The 22,240-nt window shown below is 34.6% G+C and overlaps 2 protein-coding genes across 14 annotated transcripts in view; one reads left to right on the top strand and one right to left on the bottom strand.

Annotated features, from left to right (window-relative positions):
- The window catches only part of LOC100877371 (uncharacterized), a 197,961-nt gene that overhangs the window by 139,320 nt on the left and 36,401 nt on the right, over positions 1-22,240 (bottom strand). The gene's annotated exons all lie outside the window — the stretch shown is intronic.
- Positions 1,866-15,294, top strand: LOC143264330 (uncharacterized). The gene is made up of 2 exons (XM_076531098.1): positions 1,866-2,223; positions 13,013-15,294. Exons 1-2 carry the CDS (start codon positions 2,111-2,113, stop codon positions 13,206-13,208), a joined length of 309 nt encoding a protein of 102 aa, XP_076387213.1. The 5' UTR covers positions 1,866-2,110; the 3' UTR covers positions 13,209-15,294.

Genomic DNA, 22,240 nt, shown 5'->3' with positions numbered 1-22,240 from the left:
AAATACCATTGTACCAGAAAAATGAAAATTAAGGCTAGCTATTGAAAATTTCGTTCAATAAAATGAACCTCGTACATCTTTAATTGTACTAATAAAGAATATCGAATGAATTTCATCGTAGTTGTTAAATAATTTTTTGTTCCTATTTTGATACGCAATTAAATGCAATAAAAAATTAATTGTTCTGGTCGAGCAATTAGGCAGTGGAAAATTTATGCAATTATAATCTCCTGTGTTTGAATGGGACTAGATAGTAAATCCCTCAACGTAATTGGTTGTAATTAGTACTTGGTCGGTTCATCCTTTACACTGAATCGATAAGATGGGCGCAGTAATTAAAAAATTATTATCCAATTAAATATTCCACGAATTTCTCTGCTACATTAATCCTTGGAATTTGCACTTTCTGATAAAGTGTAACGGAACAATTTATCGTTATTTAACTGAACAGAACGACAACTTACATTGTCTGTAATTAATTTTTTAATTCATTCATTGTGTGTATTGAATGTTTTTAATTAACCTCATTCGTCGATTGTTTTAGTTTTTTCTCTGATATCAATTTTATTGCTTCGAGTGTGCATTATTTAATTCTATACTTTTATACTTTCGTTTCAATAAAATTATTGTATTATTAACATACAATTTCAATCATTTATGTATTTCAATATTTTTAAATCCTCAAATTTTTTGAACACAAATTTTCAAACGTTTGCACCTTTCAATTTCTATATTTTTTAACTCCCAAATTAAAAAATTCTCAAATGTTTGAATTTTCCTATTTTAGAATTCCCAGACTTCAAACTTAATAATTTTTATATCCTGTAATTCCAAAATTCTCAAATTTCTAAATTAACTCAAGTGACCACCAAGCACCCTTACTAGTAAAAATATTGTATCCTTTATCACTTCAGCCACATTGCAAAACCTCCACAATATTATTCATTACTTCACACTATTTTATCTCTCTTGCACGTACACTACTGTCCATAAGTAACCGCACACTTGGTTTCGTTACATAAAACATAGTTGAACTTTGTACGAAAGGTATTTAGGGTCATCATATCATTTGTAATAATTATTATTATCTTTTTTGAGGTGTCATAAAGTAATAGAATTAATTTTTAAGTACAAATTATACAATGAAAGTGTGAAAGTAAAATTCATGTCCAGAAGTTCAAAGTCCAAATTTGTGAATCTAATGAAACGCTTTCGATTCTAAAAAAAATTTTAATTTCTACTGTGTTTCATTTCTATGGTGCGGAACGTATTCAGAGGGTTCTTCGATATGTTTCAAGTGTTTGCAAACTGTTGGTAGATGTTTAGGTTCCCTCAATGGAGATAAGAATGGAGGTAACGCTACGCACTCGACAGTTTCGGTTTAGTTCGTCTGTAGCTTCTTTTCCATCGAGATATGAGTTACAAACGAGAATTATCAATCGAAAAACATTCCAGTATTCTGACTTTCGCAGAAAAAAAATCGATTTTAGTTACTGTTGCAGATGCTTGAATAACTTTCATGCAACGCGAATGCATATTTCACTTGTGTTCGGATACTTATGTACGGTAGTGTAACTCAGAGTGAATGATTTACATCAGTTACTATCATTGAATTAAGTCAGAACATCTAAACCAGAACATAAATCATTTAAATAAGAATAAATTAAGAATCACCGTAAATTCAAAATCATCTAAATCAGAATAACATAAATAAATTATCACCTAAATTAATAACATCAGTAAATTAAACCTCGTGCTTTAATTTGAAAAAAAATGTTGATTATAACTATGAAGGTTTACTATGCCTCGTCGAATTGTTTCACCAAATTAAATTCCCATAACAAGGATCCGCAGCGGTCATATAACAAGCAACGTGTTAATAGGAGAAGAATCTGGGATAGCCGTTTAGTCGGCATTAGTAAAATTTTTCATTCGTCCAGAACCGCTTCTCGGCGACATGCCGGCCCGTGCTGGTATTAGTTATCAGCGGCTCGTGGCACCACTGAAAACCACTATCGAGATGGATAAAGCTGCCGACTCTACTTTCAAAGCGAAAGAGGATGCCACTAATTAAATTCTTGAACATTGGCGCCTCGAGGAACGTGCGCGTATGGCCAGTCAGCCATGCCACGTCTCAGGAAGCTCGTTAACGGAGCCGAGGTTTCGTCGATCATCAACGTCGCAACTGGATTTCAACCCTTTGACTTATGCTTTTGATGGAAAGTAAGTTAGAATTGATGCAAGTTATAACGTTCAGATGGACAAAGAATGGATAGATGTTAAGAATGATTTGAATGTGGTGATCGTTGGTGGACAGGTTGGTATTGAAATTAAAGTTGAAATTGAGGAAAAAATGTAGGACTGATTTGTGGAGTTTTAATACTTGTGTGCGTCACGTGGGATGAGATATAGGAAGGCAAATTTCCGAATTTGCAGATTTTATCATTTCTAAATACCCAAAAATTGAAAATTCCAAGATTCCAAATTAAAAAATTTCCAAAGTCCAAAATTTCCGAATTCCAAAATTTCCAAATTCCAAAACTTCCAAATTCCAAAATTTCCAAACACAAATTTCCAAGTTCCAAAACTTCCAAATTCCAAAATTTCCAAATTCCAAGATCCCAAATTCCAAGATCCCAAATTCCAAGATCCCAAATTCCAAGATCCCAAATTCCAAGATCCCAAATTCCAAGATCCCAAATTCCAAGATCCCAAATTCCAAGATCCCAAATTCCAAGATCCCAAATTCCAAAATTTCCAACTTCCAAAATTTCCAAATTCCAAAATCCCAAATTCCAAAATTTCCAACCTCCAAAATTTCCAACCTCCAAAATTTCCAACTTCCAAAATTTCCAAATTCCAAAATTTCCAACCTCCAAAATTTCCAACTTCCAAAATTTCCAACTTCCAAAATTTCCAACTTCCAAAATTTCCAAATTCCATAATCCCAAATTCCAAAATCTCAAATTCCAAAATCCAAAATTCCAAAATCCCAAATTCCAAAATCCCAAATTTCAAAATCCCAAATTCCAAAATCGCAAATTCCAAAATCCCAAATTCCAAAATCCCAAATTTCCAAAATCCCAAAATTCGAAAACCCCATATTCCAATTTTCGGCACAATAATTCCACAAATCTTAATAAGTCATCCGCTAAAGTCACTGTTGATTGAACAAAGATCAGACGTCGTTAAATCGAAAATTTCCCCAAGCCGAAACGATTAAATAATGTTAATTAGAAAAGAAGTTCGCAACGTCGATAATCGTTATCTGTATCCAAAATAAAATTATAATAAAGTTTGATTAATAAAGTTTCCCTGTACACTGCATATCGGTCGAGAAGTTTTAAAAGTGGACTCAAGTTAAAAAAATGTTAGCATATTTGAATATAGTATCTGGTAACTGCTTAACCGTGAGAAGATAACATAGAGTCGTAAATATTACAACGGATCATTCGTTCTGTTGGAGAAACCATTTCAGTCATGTTCAGAATAAACGACTGGTATCGTAACCTTAATAATTTTTCTTGTAACAATGTCTGCTTTCTTTCCGTTTGTTTCTTTATCGCTATTATTTGATTAATTAAATTCGTAGGGTCGATCATCGATGACCCTCGATGGCAGTCAACCGGTCCTTGGACTAATTAAATACGGTTAACGTTATCTCGTTCGGAATCATTCTCCACGAGGCGTGATGACGATGCTCGTGCAAATATTATTCGGAATAACATTTACTCGAAACGTATTGCCTAATCTCGGAGATGTAATTAAAATTTGATAATGTTCCCCCGTTTCGTAATAAGCCGCATCGATTTGTAATTAAGCAAGTCGAGCGTAATTCAACGTACGAATCGTGTTTAACATCGGCCGTCTGAACGAAGGGTGTTACGTAATTTTGAATAAAATTCAGACGTTTTGCGAGCCCGTGTTTCTTTCGTTTTTTCAAAGGCAAACTCTGCTCGCGGTCCGTGTTAATTACTCTTCTTTTTCTTTCTTTCTCGCACAACGCCACTCGCATAATACGCGGCTCGAAAAGCACGGCATTCGCCAACCTGTTCGTCGTGCATGCGTACGGCAGGAACAAGTAACCCACGAACCTGATGTAATTATTACGAACGCTCTAACAATAAGTACCAAGAAGAGAAGTTAGAAATGCGAACGTGATTGTGGCCTCTAATTATTAACGTACAGAGAAACATTTCTATTTCATCATTGCTTACACAACCTCTACCATCCACGGTTAGGAAAATCGTTCCATAAAGGTACATTTAAATGTTACGCACGATACGTATTTTCACCCGCTCTCGCTGTTTTTCGGCGAATTGAAAAATAAGAAACGGATGTAATGTGGAAGGATTGATTCGAAATGCGTGCCGTGAATTTTACACGCGTGAAACGCTCGCGTATATGGACATAGCAATTTCACGTCTTTCACGGATGATTATAATCGCGAATAATCTCTAGATGCCGAGTACCTAGCAACCGAGTTCCTAGGAACCGAGTACCTAAATCCCAAGTCCTTAGATATCAAATTTCTAGAATCGGAATTTCAAATTCCTATATCTCCCGTTTTTATTTTTCGAAGTCCTTGATCCTAACAAATTTCCTAGATCCGAAGGATTTCCTAGATTTATAAATTCTCTAGATCCCCAAGTTCCATAGATCCTCAAAAATTTACTAGATCAGAGAAATTCTTCACATCCCAAAATTTTCTATATTCATTCCCTAGATCTCCAAATTCCCTGGATTCTAAATTCCTTAGATCCCAAATTTCATAGATTCCAGACATTTCTTAGATATCCAAGTTTTGTAAATCCTCAAATTCCCTAGATCCCAAATTCCTTAGCTCCCAAATTCTCTAGATCCTAGAAATTACCTAGATGTCCAAATTCCGTAAATCCCAAAATTCCCTAGATCCCAAATTCCTTAGATCCCAAACTCCCTGGTTCGCAGAAATTTCGTAGATGTCCAAGTTGCCTAGATCCCAAATTCCTAGATCCCCCAATCCGTAGATCCCAAATTCCTAGATCCCCCAATCCCTAGATCCCAAATTCCTAGATCGCAAATCCCTAGATCCCCCAATACCTAGATCCCCCAATCCGTAGATCCCCAAATTCCTAGATCCCCCAATCCCTAGATCCCCCAATCCCTAGATCCCGCAATCCGTAGATCTCCAAATTCCTAGATCCCCCAATCTCTAGATCCCCAAATTCCTAGATCCCCCAATCCCTAGATCCCCCAATTCCTAGATCCCCAAATTCCTAGATCCCCCAATCCCTAGATCCCCCAATCCCTAGATCCTCCAATCCCTAGATCCCCCAATCCGTAGATCCCCAAATTCCTAAATCCCCTAATTCCTAGATCCCCCAATTCCTAGATCCCCCAATCCCTAGATCCCCCAATCCGTAGATCCCCAAATTCCTAAATCCCCCAATCCCTAGATCCCCCAATCCCTAGATCCTCCAATCCCTAGATCCCCCAATCCCTAGATCCCCCAATCCCTAGATCCCCCAATTCCTAGATCCCCAAATCCTCAAATTCCTATGTCCCGAATATCTAGGTGCTGAGTTCCCAGATTCCAAATCCCTAGATACTGAAATCCCAGAACCCGCGTTAGTCGTTGAAATTCCTAGATTCACAAATCCCTACGTCCCTCAATCTGTAACTCCCTATATTCATAAATTTTCTATTTTCCTAGATTTTAATATCCATGTTATCTCCAAAATCTCAATTTAATGAAATGCTTATGTTCCCAAATTCATATGCCTCGAAATTCTCGAGCTGTCCCAAAATTGTGAATAGAATATTCTCTGAAATCGTCGATTTTCCCTATGATCGCCGTTTCGTCCCTAGAGAGGCCATATTTGCTTTCGAGCGTATACTCGTTGAACGTATCTGCGGCAAAGCGATTCGGCGAAACGACGACTATCGCCGCGAACCTTGACCCACAATGTCCGCGTGGATGCGTCAGTTTTCTCTTCGTTCGCTCTCTCGAGGGAACCTGGCCCGATAAAAGTCCTCTAACTCTGGCTTATCTTCATTGCGACGTTTTTCAAAACGTCAAACGAAACAACCGGTCGATTCGATCGATCACTATCGAACAGGTTATTACGTTTGGGAATGCCCCTCTGTACTACTGTTATCGATGACTCGCTATTTTTTTGCTACTCTAAATGATACCGAGACTCGTTTCTTTGTGTCTCCTTTAAAATTTTTTAAAATTTTGTCATTCGTATTCGATCTGTTTGGAGAGTTTTTTTTAAGACATTGCGGTAAGAATTTTTAGACGAGATTATTGATATGTAGATTGCATATTGTAGATAGGTAATAAAGGTGAAAGTATGGATTATGGACTATTTTGTCTGACAATACTGAATAAATGAGTCTTGATTTTCATATGTATACGTAATACGTGCTATTTGACCACAAATCCCTATCTAACCCTTTGCGCTCGAAAGGTGCCTCTTAGGCGCCATTCGATTTAATACAATAATTTAAAAGAAGCATTATAATAGTGCTTATGTGATGTATAAACATAGAGAAATAGACAACAGTGGAAATTATTAGTAGAGAAATAATAACTTCAAAAGAAGTCATTTAACATTGTAATTAATATTTTAAAGTTGCTGTTTGCAAACAGTAAAATTATCTTCGAGTGCAAAGGGCTAATATATCTGAACTTTGCGTTTTACAAAATACAAGAATCTCATATGACATTATTTAATACACCGTATTTGGAGTACGATGTAACGATAGGTTAAAGAAATTTCGATACATCTAACCACACGAGTGTATTTTTACAGCGCGGAGTCAACGCGTTAAGTTATTCTTTGGCTTTTGATCATTTTTCATGGATAAGATATTTTTATAAAAACGCATTCTTTATTTTGTGACTCACGCTTTGCGTCGCGTATTACGGAGCACGAGAAAAAGAATCGTTTGAACTTCACTTTTAAGAAAATTCCGAGGATATTTTTAATTTACAAGTTACACCGGGAGGACATGTAAGTTAGCCAACAAACACATGGGGTTTCTAAGAAGGAAATACCATCCCCTTGTGCCGTCAGCTTTTTCGTGAATTCTATTCTCAAAATGCGACTCACTTGTCCTTCCACGAGGACATCGTGATTTGTAGAAATGGAAAGTAACGTGTTGCTGCGACTTTTATGCTCTGCCGAATTCACCGTTTTTACGCTTGACAGACGGTGTTGTACTTAATTAGTCGCGCGAATGAATTATTTCTTTATCGCGCCTTGTAACCGCGTAAGAAATCGATTAAGGGAACAAAACATTTTGGTGCAGATTTCGCAAGAGATCTACTTATGTGTTTTATAGGAACTTATGTTGTATTTCATGCATATGTGTATGTTTTATACGCATCTATGTGTTTTATACAAATTTTTCTATATGTTTTATGGATGTGTATTTTATAGACATCTATATATTTTACAGATAAATTTCTTCTATTTGTACATATTTCCAAAATTCCGAATTTCCAAATTTCCGAATTCCAAAATTCTGAATCTCCAAATTTCCGAATTCCAAAATTCTGAATTCCAAAATTCCGAATTTCCAAAATTCCGAATCCCAAATTTCCAAATTCCAAATTTCCGAATCTCCAAAATTCCGAATCCCAAATTTCCGAATTCCAAAATTCCGAATTTCCAAATTTCCGGATTCCAAAATTCCGAATCCCAAATTTCCGAATTTCCAAGTTTTCGAATCTCCAAAATTCCGAGTTCCAAAATTCTGAATTTCCAAATTTCCGAATCTCCAAAATTCCGAATCCCAAATTTTCGAATTCCAAAATTCCGAATTTCCAAGTTCTCGAATCTCCAAAATTCCGAGTTCCAAAATTCTGAATTTCCAAATTTCCGAATCTCCAAAATTCCGAATTCCAAATTTCCGAATTCCAAAATTCCGAATTCCAAAATTCCGAATCTCCAAATTTCCGAATCCCAAATTTCCGAATCTCCAAAATTCCGAATCCCAAATTTCCGAATTCCAAAATTCCGAATTTCCAAATTTCCAAATTCCAAAATTCTGAATCTCCAAATTTTCGAATTCCAAAATTCCGAATTTCCAAGTTTTCGAATCTCCAAAATTCCGAATTCCAAAATTCTGAATTTCCAAATTTCCGAATCTCCAAAATTCCGAATCCCAAATTTCCGAATTCCAAAATTCTGAATTTCCAAATTTCCGAATTCCAAAATTCCGAATTTCCAAATTTCCGAATCTCCAAAATTCCGAATCCCAAATTTCCGAATTCCAAATTTCCGAATTCCAAAATTCTGAATTTCCAAATTTCCGAATCTCCAAAATTCCGAATCCCAAATTTCCGAGTTCCAAAATTCTGAATTTCCAAATTTCCGAATTCTTTTATTCATATACTACAGATATTAACATTAGCACTACCAAAGTAGTATAATAACTGGTTACAGGTCTCACATGTTACAAAATTTTACTGCCATTTTGTCAAAATTTCTATCATAGTCTTTTAAGAAAAAGAATACGTTGATATCCCAATATTTACACATTGATTTCTCCAGTTTGAGTTTGAGAACCTAACTTCATTTTCAATTTAAAAGGTGTGCATTTAATGCCAATACCTCTAGTGTTAAATATACTTCTAATGATTTCATTGAATCAATCAAATATTAAAATCACCGTCCACAACTTAAGTATCGAACAAACCTGTATATTGTATCGATACTACAATATTTTGACGACAAACGCAACCTTAATTTTTAACCTAACCTGACCCAACCTTAAAAAGTTAAATTAAATTTAAATTGAAAAAGTTAAATTAAATTTAACTTTTAAATAAAAAAAAGTTAATAAAAATCGACATTTACTGAAATATACATCATGATGTTTGTAGAGAGAAATGATACAGGAATAAACTGCCTCGTATAAAAAAATTTGAGTAACAACAACGCTGGTTAATTGACGATTCACAAATGGCCGACAATTTAAATTGAACGTTGGTTTTTATTTTCAAAACGAGATCGATCGAGGGTGGTCCAATGTGCTTGGACCGATGCCACCGAACTTATAAAAATATCGTCCTCGCGTCACGAGTTCGCATCGCGATAGTTTGTCCATCAAAAGCTGTTCCCGGCTAAATTGAATCATGGAAAATCGAGAAAAATACACATTGTAGCACGCTGCTCTGTGTCATCTCTTTCTTTATTTTTGTCACACTTTTGATTTACGTGATTGTGGGCATATGATCGTTACCACACTGTCCATGATTTTGTTGCAAGAGGAAACTGGGGAGAGATTTTGGGAATAGCGATGGAGGATGATACGAATTGAGGGGAGTATGTGTTATAAGGGACTGATGTGTGTCAAGTTTCTGCTTAGATGCGTTTAGTTTCTGCAAATTACAAATTTCCAAATTTTTAAATTTGGAATTTATAAATTTTCGAATTCTAGAATTCCGAGTTCTTAAATTCCGAATTTCCAAATTTCCTAATTCCAAAATTCCGAATTTACAAATTTACGAATTCCAAAATTCCGAATCTCCATATTTCCGAATTCCAAAATTCCGAATTTCTAAATTTCTGAATCTCCAAAATTCCGAATTCCAAAATTCCGAGTTCCAAAGTTCCGAGTTCCAAAATTCCGAATTCCAAAATTCCGAATCTCCAAATTTCCGAATTCTAAAATTCCGAATTCCAAAATTCCGAATTTCCAAATTGCTGAATCTCCAAAATTCCGAATTCCAAAATTCTGAGTTCCAAAATTCCGAATTCCAAAATTTTCGAATTCCAAAATTCCGAATTCCAAATTTCCGAATTCCAAATTTCCGAATTCCAAAATTCCGAATCTCCAAATTTCCGAATTCCAAATTTCTGAAACCCCAAAATTTCGAGTTCCAAAATTCCGAATTCCAAAATTCCTAATTTCCAAATTTCCGAATTCCAAAAGTCCGAATTTCCAAATTTCCGAATTCCAAAATTCCGAATCTCAAATTTCCGAATTCCAAATTTTCGAATTCCAAAATTCCGAATCTCCAAATTTCCGAATTCCAAAATTCCGAATCCCAAATTTCCGAATTCCAAAATTTCGAATTCTCAAATTTCCGAATTCCAAATTTCCGAATTTCCAAATTTCCGAATTCCAACATTCCCAATTCCAAATTTCCGTATCTCCAAATTTCCGAATTTCCAAAATTCCGAATTCCAAAATTGCAACTTCCAAATATCCAAATTTCCAAATTAGAAAATTACTTAATAAAGCATAATTTCATGAAGTCCCATCCGAAACTTATCAGTGCACGAATGCTTTGTAGACTCACTGTAAAATATTACTGTATTTATTCCTGAAGTGAACATGTAGTGCCGTAACAACGATGAGGCTCGAACCCCGTATGTGTTACGTCATCGTTTCCATGGCCATTTGTCGTCACCAGTAACTTTCTAAACAAAACTATCTACACACTCTATACACCATGGTCGATTCCATTCGATTGCCACCCGGTTCGAAATTTACAAGTACCTGTGTCCTGTTATCATACGGGACGAATCGATATCCCGAAACAACCAAACAGTAGATGCATCGTTTTTCAACGATATCGATAAAAGTTTGAGAAAGCAGTTATTTCCAGGGACATTTATTATTTTCAGGGGAATTTTCAAATTCCTGATTTTATAATTTCAAAATTCTTATATTGCCATTTTCAAGTTCTAAGTGTTCCTATTTTCAATTCTATAATTCTTGAATTCTTCAATACTTCAACACTCCAATACTTCAATTTTTTAATTTCTCAATTTTTCAATTTTTAAATTTTTCAGTTGTTCAATTCTTCAATTTTTAGGTTTTTCAATTCTTCAATTCTTCAATTTTTCAATTTCTGAATTCTTCAATTCTTTAATTCTTCGATTCTTCTATTCTTCAATTCTTCTATTCTTCAATTCTTCTATTCTTCAATTCTTCAATTCTTCAATACTCTAATACTTCAATTTTTCAATTTATAAATTTCCCATTAGCCCAAACAATCAGTATTTGAACTTAACAAGTTGAAAATTTCAAACTTAAAAAATCTGCGAATTTGTAAGCTGAAATATTTTAAGCCTTGAATTCCTAAATTCAAAACTATGCAACAATTTGCATAATTAGTAATTACAACTTATTATAATCATAATACTAATTAGTCATTATTATAAGTACTTCATTATACTACATTCTCAGTGGAAATTATCAGTAACTAGTAATTAGTTACTGTTTCTTAATTAGTAGTTACAGGCTGTTCAAGTATTTTATGAGTCAAATATTTAAATAAACCATTAACATAAATCGGCAATATTTAATACACACAACCTTTTGTAACGTTAAAATACACTTTAATGAAATTAAAAACCATCTGTTCATAACCTAATCATAAATTAAAATCTACCTATTAATTTATACCTCTGTCACGTCAGTGTTCTGAGAAACCGACAAAATTTAGATGCCGTGATTAACATTAAATTTCCGAGCGGAAAAATGTCTGATAATTTACGACGTTCAGAAATACACGTACACAGAAGTATAATTAAAGAAATTTGACTTGCACGAAAAACGAAAGTAAGAAAAATTAAAAATGCAAATCGATTGTAGGCGTTCGATGCGCGTCAATTAGTGATCGCCCGTTGAAAAAAAACGTCGTCAGACTTCTTTTGGAACGGCCACGACATCTCGTATCCTGAAATAACATTTTGCAATACGATTGCATGATTTATTCGCTCGAGAATAAAATCGTAATATTAGGTTTCATTAATGCCGCTATACACGTACAATCCGTTATGCAAAAGCAACGTTACCGTCCATTTCATGCATTCTAAATTTTTTAACCAAATTATGTTTCCTGTATACGCCCGTGCAATCACCTACTTCATAAAACTATTTAGCGCGTATCTTGCAAAATGGAATTCCACGGTAGCATCATCGAAAATTTAATTAAAAAACTTGAACACATACAGGTACTTCATAGTGGCAATGTTTCAATTTCATAGTAACAATTTTAAAAGAAAATTAATTTATACAATTGTATGAAGTAATCAATTTTATACACTCACACGATGATAAATTTTATGTTGTCACAATAATAATTTTTGTACATTCGTAGGAAATAGTTGTTAATTTCAATGGTTAAATATATTCAGTCTTATTGTTGATAACTGGTAACATTATCTAATAACGTCAACTAATAATTTCATTAAAAATAATTATTTTATACAATCATTTAAAGTAATCAATTTTATACAATCACACACAATAATCAATTTTATACATTCGTATAAAATGATTGTTAATTTTAATGGTTAAATATCTTCAATCTTACTGATGATAACTGGTAACGTTATCTAATAACGTCAACTAATAATTTCATTAAAAATAATTATTTTATACAATCGTTTAAAATAATCAATTTTATACAATCGTTTAAAATAATCAATTTTATACAGTCACACACAATAATCAATTTTGTACATTCGTATAAAATGATTGTTAATTTTAATGGTTAAATATCTTCAATCTTACTGATGATAACTGGTAACGTTATCTAATAATGTAAATTAATAATTTCATTAAAAATAATTATTTTATACAATCGTTTAAAATAATCAATTTTATACAGTCACACACAATAATCAATTTTGTACATTCGTATAAAATGATTGTTAATTTTAATGGTTAAGTATGTTCAATCTTACTGATGATAACTGGTAACGTTATCGAATAACGTCAACTAACAATTTCATTAAAAATAATTATTTTATACAATCGTTTAAAATAATCAATTTTATACAATCGTTTAAAATAATCAATTTTATACAGTCACACACAATAATCAATTTTGTACATTCGTATAAAATGATTGTTAATTTTAATGGTTAAATATATTCAATTTTACTATTGATGACTGGTAAAGTTATCCATTAACGTAAACGTAAAAATTTCATTAAAAGAACAATTTACCGACTTCATCAAAGATATTGTAGTAGACTAAGGTTTCTTTTTATTTCAGTATAAATGACTCGTGCTACACGGTCAAAAGCAACCCGCAGAAACAAAAAACAGTGCTCTTACACCATCATAAATTCTCGACTTTGGATTTAACGAGAAAATGGAACAAGCGGAGCTTTTGCAAGCTGAAAAATAATAAAGAACGCGATGTACCTAAACGAGTAGCTAACGCACGTCCACGACAAACAGTAAATTGATGGCGGCAGAGGAATTGGAAACACGCCAAGGCGGATATCTAGAGTTTCTGATTCGAATCCGTGCCATCTACGATGCGTGTCGACAGAAGATTTCCTGCAGTTAAAAGTTTGATTCGATACTTCTTGAATCGAGTGATCGGTTATTGAACACCTGATACCGAAACTTCGAACAGAAAACAATTTTTTTAATAATTAAGAAAGAATAAGCATAACAGTCTTATCTTTGATCGTGACTTCTTCATGAGCTGATCATAAATCTCTTTGATCATGATTTGATCATTAATCTCCTTGATCATGACTTCGTTTGATCCTTTGGATAACAAAGTCTTTGCTAACTGAACGTCCGAGTCATACAGTGAATTGAATTTTAAATTCATTTCAATTTCTCTGTGATAATTGTACTCTTTACATATTTTATTATAACCATACTGTTTAGAAATTGAATAAGGCCGTGAAACTTTGCAATCTATCTATAATATCTAACAATCTATATTTATCTATATTGTCTCCAATAACCAAAAACAGAATTAAAACAACGAAAGCGTTTAAAATCCGATATTTCAGGAGTCGAACGGCTCCTTTTAGAAATACCGGTTGAAATATTTAAAAAAATTTCGCTTTCCATTTTCGACGACACTTTTATACGATCCGACTATTTTAAGATGTCCTACTACAGAACTGGAACAACCGTTTGCATCTAATAGAATACTGATCGCGCCAGGTTGCGGTTCTCGAGCCTAATTTATTGATGCTCTCTACGAATCAACAGGAAAAAAGTAAAAGAACAAGCAGACTGGTAGCCGAGACGAAAAATATTCACAGGACGCATAATAATGAACGTAACGCTTGATCGTTATTGATTTTCAGTCGTGATTCGCAAGTTTCGCCATTATAACGAGCTTGAACGTTGAAAGCAAGAACGTACGAACTCATCTCGTCTAATTTACCGCATGAATTATTCCCGTGTCGCACAAGCGAACTTTTACGAGCCGCGACAATTTCTCAATTAACATTTTCACAGTCGATGAAGGAGAATGGATATCGGATCTTTCTCGGCTAAATGTTAATCGTTAGTTCGCGACGTTCTCCGTGTGCATTCCTCCTCTGTTATTTCACCCATACATTTGTTACAAATTTAGATTTAAATTTAAGCTTAGTTTGTATAGAATGGCGATGAACTTGTTTGCGAATGTCCTGTGCGTTTTGTCAGAGTGCTTTCTTGGTTGCAAGGGAAAGTTTTAAGGAGGATAAAGGATAATGAATAGTCGTCAAGGGGTGACGTCTTCACCGTTTTGCGGAAGAGGCATTCTTGTGCTGACTGTGGCCATAGAATAAACGAGACATTTTGTTAAATCTTTAAATATTAATTTATAATTTTCTCGATCATTTTTTACAAAAATTGCCCGAGGACTAAAATGTAGAGTAGAGAAAAAATGAAAGAGAAAAGATCGTCCAGTGACGCGTGTAAGCATCTATTCGTCTTCTTAAAGCGTGCTTGAAATTCAGGACAACGCGGCGAACATAACTTTCGAAAAAGCCATAAAACAAAGGGTTAACAGTGGATCGTATAGTCACTCCATGTTCCGTTCCAACTCGTTCCGTGAGAAGCTTCTGTTCCCGTTCTCTGCCTTTCTCTCCTACACGCTTCATTCTCTTCTCTTCTTTTCCCTGTTCTATCACGTTTATCTCAGCTGCTGAGAGTTGGATATCGCCGTCTCCTTTCCTCTCCTTTGACCATGGGGAAGCGTTAAAGCTCGTACACAGGTAGTTTCCTCGAGCATCGCACTTAATGAAATGTGAACGGCGCCACGGTGGTTCGGCCACCTTCGGTTTCGTGAATCTTCTTTTTCTTTCTCGGCCACATTTTTCGTTCAAACGTTCAAAAGATTCGCCGGAAACGACTGCCGTCACTGTGACGATCCGTGTCATGTTTTGTACCAAAATACGATAACCAAAAAATAAAGGACTTTTTCGGTGTCCCAGTTCTTTTTTATCGATTTAGGTCTTCGCATTGTGGGCAGGAAAATTTGATCAACGGTAGACGTACCGGAATAATCAAAATGGCCGTTCGACCTTAATTACTACAAGCACTCGAAAAGTAGTATTTTTATTTTGAACAAATCGCAGATATTTTCATGATATTTTGCTATGTTTATTATTTATAATTAGTTAAGTAGTGCGTGGGAATATTAGTTAGATGTGAACATGAAAATATTTGCAGCTAGGTTAGTGGACAACGGATGACGAGGTAGAGTGCTAAATTTCCTCCTCAAAAATATTTTGAAAATATCAAAGTTAATGCAGTCAATTTTATACAAAGTTTGTGACGTTTAATAATTATGGACCCTACTAATTTTTCTTTTCTCCATAATGGAAAAACATAAATTTACGTGGCCCATTAACACGCGTATCAAAGGAATACTCTCAAATGACGAGTTAATTCGTCGTCATAGATTAACAAGTTAAATTCGACGATCACGTCATCCGTGCGTTAAATCCACACACCTCGCAAGCACATCTAATGAGAATTTAATTGCTTCCACGTTTGCATCCAACTTCTCCGTTTGTTTTGTCGAAGCTGTTTGCTTTGTTATTTTCGACAAGTCTTTCGTCCAGTTAAGCTTTACTGTAACATTAAGGCCCGATCGTCAGACTGCCAGTCGATAAGATGAATAAAGGAAGATTCGACTCTTATTTGAAGCTCGAGGCATGTATGAGTCATCAACTTTTTATTTGCTCAATCATCCAGCACTGATTTGACACTTTCTACGATTCCTCAGCTGACGGCGTATGTTCACAGCAAAACGGGATGTAATGATATTCTTCTAAACTACATTTACTAATCCCACAAACTGTAAGTAATAGTCATTTCTGAACGAGAATGAACGGGTAAACTATGCAGATGAAACTCTGTTAATGTACTCGCTGCAAATGCTGTTTATTAATGAAATATCTTGTGTATGTGTACTGGTGTCTTATAGGAAAGTTGTTAATCTTACATGAAATGTTGCTTTTGAATTGTGCCTCAAAATTCCTTAAATTGTTCTAAATTGCCTCTGTCAGATTACAGTGGCAGCATACTAGCAAGAATAGAATTTTAAGATTAGACGTTTGACTTGAAAGGAGAAAATTGTCTGGAATGATATCAGCCATCGAGTGCTGTATACAAAGATGTGTAATGTGAATCAGAAGTTTTGTTCAAATTAATAATATTATACTAAAGTGTTATTTCACTCATTTTTATCATAAAATATGTTCAAATTCCTGCCTCTGTCTGAACTTAGAAATAAGTGGAAGGTCTATCGTTGAACATAGAAAAAGAAATATTTGCATTCAAAGTTATTTGATAAGAAGCATGTGTGTAACACGTTCTTTCGCCGCATCCTGTGTATCCAGACTTTAAAGCCCATTTTACCTCGATGAGCCGACCTCACCAAACACTACAGTGTCGCGATTTACATAATGTGCTTCAAATACGCTTTCGAGCCGACAGAGTTTCACGAAATACTATTTACCGATGCTGTAATACCGGTCGTCGAGGAACTTGTTTGCCGAAAACTGCTCGAATGATACAGACGTACATGCAAATACACTTTACGAGAATGGTCATCTGTTGGATTCTATTAGGACTTTATTCCTCGGCCATAGTCGTAATTTGAGGCGTTAACGACCCCTGACAGAGGGACAGAGAAATCGGCTCGAAGAATCTGACGGCCACACTTGACCCCGCTGTTCAACTTGTTACATGGTCCGAAATCGACGTTATGTTACTACTATCTTTATATTCGCGTATAAGGGTATTTATTGTGATATTACCGTGTTATGGTATTAGCGTATGTTATGCTACTGTTACTGTGATACTATAATATTGAACGTTGCTGTGTTATCATACTATGCTATTACTGTATGCTACAATGTTACTACAATACTAATATTATTATACTTTCATGTAGTAAATCCAAAATCAAAAGCAAAGTCTCTAAGCTGAAATGTATTGTATCACCTTGCTGGCGTAAAATAATAAAATGGCGTTATTTACGATATGACCTGTTATTTCAGCTTTCTTCACATGCCTTAACATCACAGTGAATGATTAGCCCTAACAGATGCAATTGCTGAGAAAATCATAAGGCAAGAGGTTAATCCTCGTCAGCTGTTACTCGTCCCGCCAAGTGACACCAATTTCCTGAACAGACGTAAAACTTGAACGATAGCTCGCTACGATTACATCTCCCCATTCACGACGACCACCATCGAACGTTTAACCGGTCTCTTCGGTAACGACAGAACAGACGTGGCTACAGATACAATCTAAGTAAATTGCAAATATGAACAGTTCCTAACTACCTCGAGAAGGAGAAGCAACATTTGTAATCAGATTTAGATCAGATAACTTCCAATCTTTTGTAAGCGAAGACAAGAACAGATAAGAGTGTCATATCACGATTTCGTTGTTTAGGATGAAATTGATTTAACCCCTTCGCACAACATTTTTTTCGAGCCTCGAGTCTTAAAATAGCACTTTCTATGTGGAGAAAGATTTGGAATCTCTTAAATAATGCAAGTAAGAAAATAAAATTTATAAATTTGTTATTCGAAGAAAAATCATATAATAGTGGAAGCTTGTAATATTTAGAAAGGTAGAATTTAAAAATTTTTAAACTTCCAAACACTTCAATTTTTGAACTTCTACGTTACAAAATTATAATATCCTCGAATTAAAAAATTTTCAAGCCTAAAAATTTTTAAACTCTTTAATTTCTAAATTAATTCTTCAGATTGCCAAATGAATTTCTAGGTCCTCGATCCACTAATATTCAAATCCTCCAATTTACAAATCTTCAAATTTATAAATTTATGGCTACACGTGATTACGTATAAAAATGACAAAATGTAGCAATAAAAAATTGAACAGTGATGCTCCCTATTAAAGTCTATGGTGGTCACGGATACACAGATTAAGTAACAGTAGATGGACATCCGCACACAATGAATCTTAAATAACAATACAATATATCAATCTTCACCAACATTCGCGTCAATGATATCTTAACCATATTATATCGAATTATCAATGACACTCCGGTGTTATCGATATCTATCGATAACGACATCAATACTCACTACTGTAGCATGAATGCGTAACCAAACACGTACACAAATTTTTTATTTATTCATTGCTTATTATACAAGAATAACATTCGAAGAACAAAATGGTACTTCGTATACATCATTTTTATTTTTAAACACGTAGAACAGTAAAACTCTTCAGACATCTAAAACATATAAGACTGAAGACCACGTAAGACTTCACCACGTAAGAGTGCAAAAATACGATTTCTTTTGTACGCGAAATAAAAAGATAACATCGATCTTCGATTAGTACGTCCATCTCGAGGCGGTGTCTGCTTTTCTGAATTCGACCAAAGTTACTAGTCGCTCGATCACGCGGTAGATATTTCATTGGTTTTATTTCGGTGTCGGCTTTGACACAGCCGAACCGAACAGGAGCAAAAGGAAAATCAGACACAGAAACATTATTGGGAGGTCTTGGTCGATCGCCGGTTAATATGGTGGCATAGGTAGCACAAGGATCATCGCCTCGGCATTCGGGGAAACGGATCCGGTTTTGGGCGTCCGTTTCAAAAGACTGGCTCGCTCGTTTTCGAATCGCCTTGAACGTTCCTGGACCAACTACATATCCCACGATCATCTCTCGTCAACCGTGGAACAAACGAGGCTCCCCGGTACAAATTTCAAAGCTCGCAATAGCAAAGAAAGACCGGGGCCATAATTGATCCTTCGAGCGATCATCATCAAAGTCGCACACGCTGACGACCCCGACGCTCCGGCAAGTAGATGATGTTTTTAGAAAAACAAAGCCGGTTCGCGATTCGTTTTGGGATAGCGGCTCGTTCCAATTACCTTCGTGTGGCTGGATGTTGGGAAAGATGATGCATTCTTTAATACGAGTATTCGTTTAATTCAGCAAACTTTGGCTTTTCATTCTCGATATGTATATGTGTACATGTGTATATGTATACGTGTATGCGTATATGTATATGTGTATATGCATATGTGCATATGTATGTGCGTATATGCATATTTATATGCATATATGTATATGTATATGTGTATACGTATATGTATATGTGTATATGCATATGTGCATATGTATGTGCGTATATGCATATGTATATGCATATGTGTATATGCATATGTGTATATGTAATACCATATATTCATGCAGACTATACATATACATCTATATATGTACATAAATACATGAGTACGTAATAGAGATCACTATCCGCAAATTTTACTGCCTGCGGACCTTAAAGGGAATCCCCGCGCATTCTTGAATCTTGCTATAACAACTCTTCCACTTGAAAGTAAAAATACGTAGAATTTGAAATAAATGGTGTATTATAATCATATTTAAATACACGCGAAATTTTAATTTAAACATGCAGTCGTTTCACAAAAAATTCATAATAAATTCCGATGAAACGATAATATCGTAAAACAGCAGATTATATACCCCACAAAACGATAAAGACAATCGAGAAGAAAAATTGAACTACGAAAAGATACAGAGAGATATTCGTCTATTCGAAACCGTGCCTCCCACGTTTTATTTCATAATTTATTACAGACGGAAAACTAAAGGACTTCAACTATTTCGGTCTAATCTGAAGCAGCGATCCGCTGAATCATCCCTCCAGGATAATTAATGCACGTGGAAACAATTTCTCACGTTGTTACAAAATTTAATCTCAACCAGGAAAAAACGTGGACGGTTGACAGGGTACATCGGACCTCCCATCGCGAAAACAGAAAGTTAATCGAATGCCATTTACTAAGCAGTGTAAAACGCGAAGACCGATTAAATTCAAATTTCACCGGCGGGAATTATGCACGAGTTCCAATATCATGATCTTAAAATTACCTTAACGTTCAGATGACATATCGAAGCAGATTTACAGCCTGATTTTCATCGTTTCGAAACTAGCCTTGCTAATAATATACCGTTAAATATTTCTAAATGTAATCGAAGCTACAGTCCGTGAGGCCCGGGGCAAAGTAGACATTGGGTAAGGTGGGTTAGCTAATCACGGTTCTTTTTTATCGATACAATAATTCCTTATGTTGTGAATACTTTGTTACTAACGATTCTTAAGGTCATTTACAAACGTTTAATGATAATTATTTCTATCTTGAAATAATTTTCAATTGAAACAATCTTGAATTTAATCTTGTAGCAATATGCATAAGTGCTCTGAAGGAGCACAGTTTTCTAAATCGAACAAGCATACCAAATAATATGATGAGAAAAATTATTTCAACTTTTTTTCCCACCAAAATCAAGATAATGGTTAAATGGACAAAACCAACCCGTTCTAATTACGTAAACAAATGTGTATACTTGCCTAAAAACTATCAATAATAAAGTAAGCAAATACTGTATCAAACTGTAATGAGTAAACATTTACACGAAAACGAGCCAAATCAAACACGTTGACCGCAAACGTTGCAAAATTACCGCAGAAAATACCACGTTTGACCCAATTTCCCTTAATCAGCAAGTAAGCTAGTTTCTACTTTTTATCATAATTTTATTTAACCCGATAAGTCGATATTTTTTCTGCGGTATCTAATAGTAATTTGTCACAGTCAAGTTAGCTTTTCGATCGAATGATTGTCGCCCAAGTTTCAGCCGAGTTCAATGGCGGCGGATCAAGGTTCCTAAACTTTCGCGAATGTCGCTCTTTGTCGTTTTAAATCTTTCTACTTTGTCCTGGGACGAAGGATTTTCAAGTTCGGATTGAAACTCGTATCGCATCGATCGGATTTAGCTGATATCTCACTGATAGTAGAATTCATTCAATAGTAATAGTAATTCCTACAATAGTAATAATAATTCATACAGTAGTACCAATAGTAGTTCCTACAGTAACACTAATAGTTCATCAAAATAACACTTATTTTTCTAAGTCATAAGATTACAAGCGTCTTTTCTTTCTAAAATGACTTCTCTTAACATTTAGTCAAATCACTCTCTGAGTAAATACATACATTCGCTTTCGCTTCATTCATTAACTGCTATCTCATTCACCTGTTTATTACCATGCAATCTATCACAAAACTACTTAAGCCCAGTCGCATCGTAACCTCGTGCAATAGACTCATTTCATAAACTAATAACTGACCAGTTATTCAAAGGATGCAATAGGCTCGTTCGATAAACTGATATTCAAATATCCAATAATTTACCTATGTTCGCTGTTTCTTTCCTTTGACAGATTCATTCAATAAATTCATACTTCTCCACATCCATACACCTAATCACCTACATTCATATGTCTAATCATTTACATAGATTCATGTGTATTATCATTTGTCTACATTCATGTATTCGATCATTCACTTACGTTCGTGTATATAATCATTTACATATATTCATGTGTGTAATCATTTACCTATGTTCATGTGTGGAATCATTTACCTATGTTCATGTGTGTAATCATTTACCTATGTTCATGTGTGGAATCATTTACCTACATTCATGTGTGTAATCATTTATCTACATTCATATGTATAATCATTCACTTACATTCATATGTGTAATCATTTACCTATGTTCATGTGTGGAATCATTTACCTACATTCATGTGTGTAATCATTTACCTATGTTCATGTGTGTAATCATTTACCTACATTCATGTGTGTAATCATTTACCTATATTCATGTGTGTAATCATTTACCTACATTCATGTGCGTAATCATTTACCTATGTTCATGTGTGTAATCATTTACCTACATTCATGTGTGTAATCATTTACCTATGTTCATGTGTGTAATCATTTACCTACATTCATGTGTGTAATCATTTACCTACATTCATATGTCCAATCATTCACTTACATTCATGTGTGTAATCATTTACCTACATTCATGTGTGTAATCATTTACCTATGTTCATGTGTGGAATCATTTACCTACATTCATATGTATAATCATTCACTTACAT

This window comes from Megachile rotundata, chromosome 1, assembly GCF_050947335.1.
Source record: "Megachile rotundata isolate GNS110a chromosome 1, iyMegRotu1, whole genome shotgun sequence".
NCBI lineage: Eukaryota > Metazoa > Arthropoda > Insecta > Hymenoptera > Megachilidae > Megachile > Megachile rotundata.
Note: the sequence above shows the minus strand (reverse complement) of the source record. Positions and strands in the feature narration are given on the sequence as shown.

Excerpts from the sequence above, each read along its gene's own strand:
- LOC143264330 (XM_076531098.1), top strand. The coding sequence starts at position 2,111 with ATGGCCAGTCAGCCATGCCACGTCTCAGGAAGCTCGTTAACGGAGCCG. Across the intron at positions 2,224-13,012 it reads ACTTATGCTTTTGATGGAAA|TATAAATGACTCGTGCTACA; the intron begins GTAAGTTAGAAT and ends TTTTTATTTCAG.